The 9,646-nt window shown below is 67.6% G+C and overlaps 1 protein-coding gene across 2 annotated transcripts; it reads left to right on the top strand.

Annotated features, from left to right (window-relative positions):
• The first annotated feature begins 1,995 nt into the window (after positions 1-1,995).
• On the top strand, positions 1,996-7,498 carry SKOR1 (SKI family transcriptional corepressor 1). 2 transcript variants are annotated; one of them, XM_074549099.1, is made up of 9 exons: positions 1,996-2,291; positions 3,113-5,112; positions 5,187-5,283; positions 5,570-5,677; positions 5,756-5,827; positions 6,008-6,082; positions 6,155-6,229; positions 6,796-6,861; positions 6,946-7,498. In XM_074549099.1, exons 2-9 carry the CDS (start codon positions 3,130-3,132, stop codon positions 7,041-7,043), a joined length of 2,574 nt encoding a protein of 857 aa, XP_074405200.1. In that variant the 5' UTR covers positions 1,996-2,291; positions 3,113-3,129; the 3' UTR covers positions 7,044-7,498. The 2 variants fall into 2 exon arrangements, with proteins under 2 accessions (XP_074405200.1, XP_074405199.1); XM_074549098.1 differs by lacking the exon at positions 1,996-2,291 and adding an exon at positions 2,655-2,783.
• The last annotated feature ends 2,148 nt before the right edge of the window (positions 7,499-9,646 follow it).

Here is a 9,646-nt window from a genome sequence, read left to right as displayed (position 1 = left end):
GTGGCAATCTCGGCTCAGCCCTCCAGGAGCGCGGGGCCTTCCGCGCCCGCCACGCGTGATTATTTATTTATACACCCGTGACACGGCTCCCTAAGTTTTAACCTAAATTATCCTCCGGCTTCGGCTGCCGGCGGCACCGGCCCGGGGAGCGGGGAAGGACGGGGGTCCCGTCGGGGCTGCGCCCTCCGCGCCCCCCGGCCCCGGGGGTGTCCCGGGGGGGGTCCCCGGTTTGGGGGGCGGCGGAGCCCGCAAACGTCCCGGCTCCCGCGTGCGGCGATCGTTGAGCGTTAATTAGAAATTCATTACAATTAAAAGCCGCGCGCACACGCCTTAATTACATCTGATTTTTAATTCCGAATCCGTGTTTACACAGTAAGCGAGACGTACCTCCTGATTATCCCCAATACTCTTTATACTGTACTAATTATGTAAATTAAACCTAATTAACTGACAAAAACTGCAGTCAATTCAACTGTTAAAGATACGGCGGTTGCGAGGAGCGCGGCCGGGGCGGCGGGGCCGGGGTCGGGCCCGGGGCCGCTCCCCTGCCCGGGGCTCCGCGCCGCCGTCGGGGCGAGCCGGGGCCGCCTCCGCCGCTCCGGGCGAGCTCCGCGGGCACCGGGCAGAGGCACGGCCCGGGCAGGGGCACGGCGGAGGGAACGGGGGCAGAGCCGCGTCCTCCCGGAGCCCCCCTCTCTCCTCCCGGTCCGGGCGGTACCGGCTCGGTCCGCGCCGCCGCCGCCCGCTCCCGGTGCCTCGCAGCCCGGCGCGGCTCCCGCGGGTGCCGAGCGCGGCGGGATCGCCCCAAACGCGGGGCCGAGCGGGGCTCGACCGGCGCGGGAGCGTCTCACCGCGCTCCTGCCTCCGTATGGCTGCAGGAGGGGGGGGCTGGCGAGGATAAATAATTAAAAGGCGAGGAATAATTACCGGCTCGGGTTGCGATCATTGCGGGAAGGCCGCGCCGCAAGGCCCGGCCGGCAGCGCCCGGTCCGCGTCCCCCCCGACGGGGCGTCCCGGGGGGAGCCGCGGCCGCTGTCCCGCGTGGGAGCGCGGCCGGAGCTCGGCTCTCCGCGCAGGAGAAGGGCGGCTCCGCGCCCGCGTTCCGCTCCGCGCCGGCCCCGCCGCATCCTCCCGGTGCCGCCGGTGATGGCGGGGAAGAAAGGCGCGGGGACACACACAAAAGTGATAGCTGGGGGCGATCCGCGCCGTTATTAACTTCTGTTTGATCGCTGTAATTGCGCCGATCGCGGCCGGACGCGATGATTAATTACAGTTTAATTAACGTGGCCGTGACGAGCGCCGCATGCGGGAACCCAACCCGGGCAGGGATGCGGCGAGAGGCCCCCGCCACACCGGCACGACCGGCGGACACCGGAGCGCCGGGTCCCCTAAGCCGCTCCGCCGGTCCTGTCGGCCGGTCCTGCCGGCGTGGCGTGAGCCCCCGTGGGGAACGAAAAACCCGAGCTCGCCCCTCTCTGCCCCCTCCTCCCGGCGATTTCGTTGCCGCCCGATGTCCCCCCCTCGTCCCCGGTACCGCTCCCGCACCCGCGCCCCGCACCGGAGCGCGCATCCCGGCTGCGAGAGGGATGCGCGGCAGCAGCGCATCCCCGATTTCGATGGGGTCCCTCCGCCGCTCTCCCCGGGCTCCTCTTTTCGTTACCGCCCGCTCCCCGCGCAAACTTTCAACGAGCATCGCTGCCCCCGTGCTGGCGGCACGGCGGGAGGCGGGCGCGGGGGGGACACGGGGGCGCGGAGCCCACGCAGGTGCGGCGCGGGGCCGATCCCCGCTCTTACCTCGGGCTGCCCGGGCGGGTCCCCGCTCGGTGGCGGCCCCCCACGCCCTCCCCCCCTCCCGCTCCCTCCCCGTTCCGCCGTGCCTTAAAGCCGCGCCGTGATTGACTGGAGCGCATCGGTGATTGACGGCGGCGGGGTCCCGGAGGCCGTTAATGTAAATATGCTGGTGCTAAGTGGGTGTGTCTTCCCGTTATTTTAGCTGTCACCGGATCAATGTGCAGCGTCTCCAAGTACGGATCCGGATCCTCCCTCGGTGGCGCGGCTGGTCACTCGCTCTTGTTGCATCTCGCCCGGGCGGACGCGGCGGCGGCGGGGCGGGCGGCGGCCCCGAGGCGTCGGTGAAGGGCGCGCCCGCTGCCCGCCCGCCCCGCAGCTCCGGCTGCCCCGGGAACGGGCGCGCTGCGGACGGGCCCCCCCGGCCGATGGCGGCCCCGGCTCCGGGCTGCGGCCCCTAGTCCCGAGCAGAGCCTGCACGTCCAGCCGGGCTCCGCGGCGCGGTGAGTGCGGGCGGGCGGCGGATGGAGGGGCGGGCGCGGGGATGGGGGGGCGCAAAGCGGGGCGCGTTTTCGGGACTCGCTCCCCGTTATTTTGTGTAATTACCACGGAAGCGGCTTAAGCAGCGGGAGCCCTCCCCGCTAAGCCAATTTGCCTGGCTCGCTGCTGCCCTTCTGCTACGTGCGGCGGGCGCTGCCCGCCCCGGCCCCTAATCCGCCCGCGCCTAATCGCCTGCCGGGGACACCACAAAGGGGCTCCGGGCCACCGCGCCCGCCGCCCCGCTCCGCCCGCGGGCACCGAGCGCCAAGTTTGGGCCCGCCCGCTCCGGCCGGGGCTCGGGCCCCCGGGACGCGCCGGCCGCATCCTCCGGCGCCTTTCGTTGGAGCCCGCCCGGAGCCCGCCGCACACCGGCACGGCAGGGCACGGCCCGGCGAGCCGGCACAAAGGGAAGGGACGCGGCACCTCCCGGGGACTCGGCGCGGCAGGAGGCGGAGGTGCTGACCCCCCCGGGGTGCCCTTGCCCCGGGCTCCCGGGGCCGCTCAGCCGCGGGGCCGCGCCCGGATGCGGCGGCGCTCGGTACCGGCGGCCGCGGGCGGGGGATGCGCTCCGGCCTCGCCGGACCCCGCCGGCCCGGGAGGGTCCTGCGGCAGAGCCCGAGGGGCTCCGGGTCGGGGCCGGCAGCGCAGAGCAATCAGCGGCCGGGCCGCGCGGCGGGGATCGGGCGGGCCGCGGAGCGCGGGGCCCGGGAGCGGCGGGCCGGGAGCGGCGGCGGGGCCTCGGGAGCGCCTCTAACCCGCGCCTTTCCCCGATTTCGTTTTGCAGGGGCGTTTTGGGGGGGAATGGAGGCGATCGCCAGTCAGATGGGAAATGGGAGAGATGCAAGCTCCTCCCCAAATTCAAAGCAAGAGCTGCAGCCGTACCAGGGCTCCAATACCCTCAAGCCCAACCAAGTGGGTGAGACCTCCCTGTACGGCGTGCCCATCGTGTCCCTGGTCATCGACGGGCAGGAGCGGCTGTGCCTGGCGCAGATCTCCAACACGCTGCTCAAGAACTACAGCTACAATGAGATCCACAACCGGCGCGTGGCCCTGGGCATCACCTGCGTGCAGTGCACGCCGGTGCAGCTGGAGATCCTGCGGCGGGCCGGGGCCATGCCCATCTCGTCCCGCCGCTGCGGCATGATCACCAAGCGGGAGGCGGAGCGGCTCTGCAAGTCCTTCCTGGGCGAGCACAAGCCGCCCAAGCTGCCCGAGAACTTCGCCTTCGACGTGGTGCACGAGTGCGCCTGGGGCTCCCGGGGCAGCTTCATCCCGGCGCGCTACAACAGCTCCCGCGCCAAGTGCATCAAGTGCAGCTACTGCAGCATGTACTTCTCGCCCAACAAGTTCATCTTCCACTCCCACCGCACCCCGGACTCCAAGTACACCCAGCCCGACGCCGCCAACTTCAACTCCTGGCGCCGCCACCTCAAGCTCAGCGACAAGACGGCCACGGAGGAGCTGTCGCACGCCTGGGAGGATGTCAAGGCCATGTTCAACGGCGGCACCCGCAAGCGGACCTTCTCCCTGCAAGGGGCGGCCGCCGGCGGGCCCGGGGCCGGCTCCCCCGCCGCCAAGGCCGCGCTGCACCCGCCGCCGCCCGCCGGCTCCGAGCTGGCCCCGGCGCACAAGAGCCTCCGGTGCAGCGGGCAGGAGGCGGCGGGCGAGCGCGGCGCGCTGGGGCTGGCGGCGGCGGCGGCGCACGGCGGGGCCGCGGGCGCGCACGGCGGGGCGGGCGCGGTGCGCAGCTACCCGGTGATCCCGGTGCCCAGCAAGGGCTTCGGGATGCTGCAGAAGCTGCCGCCGCCGCTCTTCCCGCACCCCTACGGCTTCCCCGCCGCCGCCTTCGGACTGTGCCCCAAGAAGCAGGAGGAGGCGCTGGGCGGCGCGGGGGGCGGCGAGGCGGGCAAGGGCGGCGCGCTGCCCCCCGGCATGTTCTGGGGACCCCCGCACCCCCACCCGCACCAGCCGGCCCAGCCGCCGCACCAGCCCGGCGCCGCCAAGGACGCCGGCGTGTACCCCTCGTTCCCCGTGTTCTGGCCGGCCGCCGGCAGCCTGCCCGTGCCGCCCTACCCCGCGCAGAGCCCGGCCAAGGCGGCCGCCACGGCCGTGGTGGTGGCGGCGGCGGCAGCGGCGGCGGCGGCGGCGGCCGAGCCGGCGGGGCTGGCGGGGCGGCACGGGGAGCTGGAGGGCTCGGAGCCCTCGGGCAGCGGCCGGAGCAGCGCCACCCCGCAGGAGGGCGCGGGCGCCGAGGGCGAGCGCTGCCCCAGCGCCCTGTCGCGGGCGGCGGGCGAGGAGGAGCGCTCCGGGGACGAGGCGCTGCTGGCGCCGCTGCCGCTGCCCAGGAAGGGCAGCTACCTGTCCGCCTTCCGCCCGGTGGTGAAGGACGCCGAGAGCATCGCCAAGCTCTACGGCACCCGCGAGGCGTTCGGCGGCGCGGGGCCCCGCGGGCCCGGTTACCTCTCGCCGGATTTCCTCAGCGAGGGCAGCTCCAGCTACCGCTCGCTGTCCCCCGGCGGCGACACGGCCGAGGAGCCCGAGGTGGACGTGGAGTCCAACCGCTTCCCGGAGGACGAGGAGGAGGAAGGCGCCGCCGTGCCCGCCGTGGGCCCCGCCGAGGGCCGGGAGCCGCCGCCGCCGCGGCTGCTGGCCGGGCCCGAGGAGCCGCCGCCGCCCGCCGGGGCCGAGGGGCCCGAGGAGAAGGCGGGCGAGGCGGGCGCGCAGGAGGGCGGCCCGGGCCCCGACGGCAGCCCCGAGCGCAGCGGCAGCAGCGGCGCCTACGAGGTGCGGGGCCGGCAGCGGGATCTGCCCTCGGGGGTGCCCGGGGCCGGGCCCGCTCCTCACTCGCTCTCTTGCAGGTGTTCGCGGCCGAGAGGGGGGAGCTCCTGCAGCCGCTGAAGCCCGCAGCGTCCCTGGGAGCCCCCGCCGCCTTCCTGTGCGCCCCCGAGGCCAAGGGTAACGCGGGCTCGGCCCCGGGGGGGGTCCCGAGGGGCCGCTTTCGTTTGGGGCTTTGGGGAGAAAAGCGAAACAAACGGGATCCGGGCGGGGAGCGGGGCCGGCGCGGCGGGGATGGGCCGGCGGGGCCAAGCTCCTGCCCACAAGCTACTTTCCAACGGCAAAGCGATTAGGATGTCCGCTAAGAAGGTTTTAACGAGGGCTTTGTCCGTAATTATGTAATTAAGGATATATCAGGACCATACTTTCATTGCTTACGGTTGAAAATCGGTTTATTAACTTTAAGAGCAAGATAAAGAAGACAATCACTCCGCGGCGGAGGATTTAGAGAGCAGAAAATCCTATCAGGACCAAAGGAATGTCTCTCATGCCAGCCCTGTAAATACCGACAGAGGTAAGCACCGCTCCGCGGGGCGATGCGCGGCCCCTCCGCGGGTTCCCCGGCCGGGCTGACGCCGCTCTGGCCCCGCAGGCGAGGAAGGGCTCGCCATGGATGTCACCGGGACGCAGCTGGTGGAGAAGGACATCGAGAACCTGGCCCGAGGTGAGGGGCGGGGGTCGCGGCGCCCCCCGGCCTCTGCCCGCGGCTCGGGGTATTTGTGTTTTGTGCAGGAGTGATTAACTCCTGTGATTAATGTAACGTAATGCGATTAGCGCCGCGCTGAGCCGCCTCCAGATGGAAAAGTGCGGGCTCCCCTCAACCCCGCCGTGTATTTTTAAACAGATGAGTTACAAAAACTGGTCCTGGAGCAAATGGAGCTGAGGAAAAAGCTGGAGAGGGACTTCCAGAGCCTGAAAGGTACCGGTGCCCCATCCCCTGCCCACGGCCCGCCCGGGCAGGGGGGCGCGGCGCTGACCCCCGGCCCCACAGATAACTTCCAGGACCAGATGAAGCGGGAGCTGGCGTACCGGGAGGAGATGGTGCAGCAGCTGCAGATCGTGCGAGGTAAGGCCGAGCCCGTTAGCACTTTTATTTTTGTTTTATTCATTTTATTTCCCTTTTTAAAAAAAAACTATTTTATTTCTGCTTTTTTTTTTTTTTGTTTGGGTGAGGAGTTTTCAGTTTATGTTTTGGGGTTTTCAGTTTATGTTTTAGGGATTTTTTTGGTTGGTTGTTTTCTGTTTGTTTAGAGGTTTTTGGGGGGTTTGTTTGTTTGTTTGTTTTTTGGGTTTTTTTTTTTTTTTGTTTCTCCTGTTTTTTGTTGATTTTGTTTGGGGTTTTTTGTTTTGTTTTGTTTTTCCTTTCTTTCGTTCTGTACCTTTTCCTGCCCTCCAACTCCTCTCGCGATTCCGAGCGGCGAGGAATCGTTCGCACGGCAGCGAACGAACCTTCGCTCCCGCAATCGCTTCCACTCGGGCTAAATCAAAAATCCGAGCCGTGAACCGCCTTACCCGGCGAGCCGGGAGAGCCGTGCCCGGCCCTGCGCCCCCGTCCCCCCGTCCCCCTGCCCGGGGTGCCCCGGGGCGGGCTCAGCCCCCCGGGACCCTCAGCCAGCGCCGCTCCCACCGCAGACACGCTGTGCAACGAGCTGGACCAGGAGCGGAAGGCGCGCTACGCCATCCAGCAGAAGTTGAAAGGTACCGGGGGGGTCTCGGAGAGGCCTCGGGGGTCCCTCCCCGCCCGGGGGGGGGCTCCGGGGGTGACGGCTCGCTGCCTTGCAGAGGCTCACGACGCGCTGCACCACTTCTCCTGCAAGATGCTGACCCCGCGGCACTGCAGCGGGAACTGCTCCTTCAAGCCGCCGCTGCTGCCCCAGTGAGCGCCGCGCCCCACGCCGAAGCCATGCGGGCAGAGCCCACGCAAGCCATGCCCACGAGGAGCCACCTGTACATAGAGGACAGAGCCCGGCTGTGCTCGGACTGCGCCAGGGCGGGGGCGGCCCCCGCTCCGCCCGCCCCTCCCTCCCCGTGTGTCCGCTTCTTCCACCCTCGTCCAGACTGGAAACAAAAGTGGCGATGTGCAATGGATATAAATGTACTGTGATTCTCTTGGTACAGTATTTGTCGGATTTTTATTTATTTATGATGTATATTTATCTCCCCCCGCCCTCCTCCTTTCCCCCCACCCCTGTAAATTCTGGATGTAACGGCACTTTAACGGGCGGCCCGCGACTCCCGAGGCACAACAACGCTCGCCCGCTCTGGGGACAGCCCCCTCTGTACGTGACTTTGGTTCTTTAATAAAAACACACTTGGAGAAGCCGCCTGGTGCGTGGGGCTGGCCCGGGGCCGGGCCGGGGGTGCCCCGGGCTCCCCGAGCAGCCGGAGCTCATTAATGCCCATTTATATGCTCCTTTCACACATGAAGGTACCGCATTAATGAGCTCGGAGCGCGGGCGCGGAGGTGCGCGCACACCTATGGGCCCGAAATAGCCGGGTTTTAGCCCAGAAATAACGGGGCAGCGCTGCGGGGCCGGGATGGGGAGAGGCGGCACCGGGGCAGCTCCGGGGCTCGGAGGGGACGCACCGAGCACCGCGGGATCGGCACCGGGAAGGGATGCGGGCCCGGAGCACCCCCGGATCGGGGCCGGGGCTGCCATGGTGGGGTCCGGCCGGCCCCGGGAGGCCGGCGGAGAAGGAGCCGCTGTTAATTAGCGCGGGGCTCAATTAGCGCCAGGCTCATCATTAGGCCGTTCCGCGGCCTGGGGCGCCACCGCGTGGGCGCAGCCGGAGCTGCAGCTCCTCAATTCCGGCCCTGATTCCGAGCTCGGATCAGCTCAGCGGGGCAGCATCGCCCACCCACCCTGAGGGGAGGAGGAGGCGCTCCCAGCCCGCGCAGGTGGGCACGGTGGGCTGGGATGAAGGCTAAAAACCCTCGGGGCGGAGGCCCAAATGGGGTTTTGTCTGTCTGGGTCTCAGAGAACGTTCTCAAGGTTTCTCTGTCTCATCCCGGGGGTGCCCAGGGCCGGGTTGGACGGGGCTTGGAGCAGCCTGGGACAGCGGGAAGGTCCCTGCTCATGGCAGGGCTGGAACGGGATGAGCTTTAAGGTCTCTTCCCAGCCATTCTGGGATTCCTGAATTCTTCCTCTGGTCACAGCTCCCCTGCACAGGACACCCCGAGTGCGGCCCTGAGCAGAGCAGCGGGGCCGGTGGCACCCCCAGGTGAGTGCAGGGGGGATCACGGAGGGGACCCAGGTGTGACCCAGGGAGGTGAATTTGGGGTATGAGTTGAGCTGAGAGGCCCTCATTGAGGGAATGAAACATTTGGACATTTTGGAGCTTGCAGAGTGGCAGCAGAACCTTTCGCTCTCATTTTGTGCCTCTGTGGGTCGTTGGTGCCACCTGACAGGAGTGGCACCGGGTGACCCCGCAGAGGAGGTGCCCTGGGTGTCTCTCCAGCCCATAATTTCACCCAGGCCCCGCTGAGCCCACCTGCCCCAGCGGTGCCTCCCAACACAGGCACAGAAATGAGCCATTAGGTTGTATTAATATTGCCCCACTACTTAGTGCTCATTAAAATGTGCTTTGCAGAATTTAATATGCGGCTTGAAATGACACAACGTATTAAGTGCTTAATATACTAGAAATTATGAAACTATTGCAGTCTAAGTAATATGAAATAATTAGAGTGAATTAAACTTCACTGGCAGAATGAGGGAAAGGCTTCAATTTTTTTATAGTTGGTGGGGTTTTTTTTTTGTCGCTGTTGTTTAGTCTCAAAATAGTCGAATGGGATAACAGCTCCCGAAAATAAACAGCCGGAGTCGGGAGTTTTAAATAATTAAAGCAGGAAGGCGCCTGTGTGTGAGGAATGGGGGAAGCAGAAGGTTCTGCGGCCGCAGCGGATGGAGCCGCTCTTTCGGGCGGGTGGCGGAGCAGCCCCGGGAGCGGCTCAGCCTGGCCCGGCCCGGCCCCATCTGTCCCTGCCGGGGGCTCTCGGGCACAGATCGGGGACAGATCGGCTCCGGCTGCCGGGCCGGCGCTGCCCTGTGCGGGGCAGCCCCACCTGGGGGTGCGGGCAGCGGAGACCCCCGGGACAACCCCTTGGGCAGGGATTTCCCCCTTCGGGAAGCGCTCGGAGCCATCGCTGGGGTTGAATTCCGGGGGCTTTTCCTGGCGGGAGGCGATTCCCGGGGCTGGGGATGCCCTCGGGAGCGTCTCCAGCAGCGGTGCCGAGTGCCAGCTTTGGGCAGGGGCTGGGAATGGATGGGAGTGGATGGGAATGGGCCGCTGGGCACCGAGCGTGTCCCAAACCTCTGCTGCTCCCCGTGTGGATGAGTTTTAGATGGGAGTTTGGGATGGAATTCCCTGTGAGGGTGGGGAAGGCTGGGATGGCATTCCCAGAGCAGCTGTGGCCGCCCCTGGATCCCCGGCAGTGCCCAAGGCAGGCTGGAGCAGCCCGGGATGGTGGCAGGTGTCCCTG

The sequence above is a fragment of the Zonotrichia albicollis genome, chromosome 11 (genome assembly GCF_047830755.1).
Source record: "Zonotrichia albicollis isolate bZonAlb1 chromosome 11, bZonAlb1.hap1, whole genome shotgun sequence".
NCBI classification, from domain to species: domain Eukaryota; kingdom Metazoa; phylum Chordata; class Aves; order Passeriformes; family Passerellidae; genus Zonotrichia; species Zonotrichia albicollis.
The sequence above is the reverse complement of the archived record's forward strand: the minus strand, read 5'-3'. Positions and strand labels throughout refer to the sequence as shown.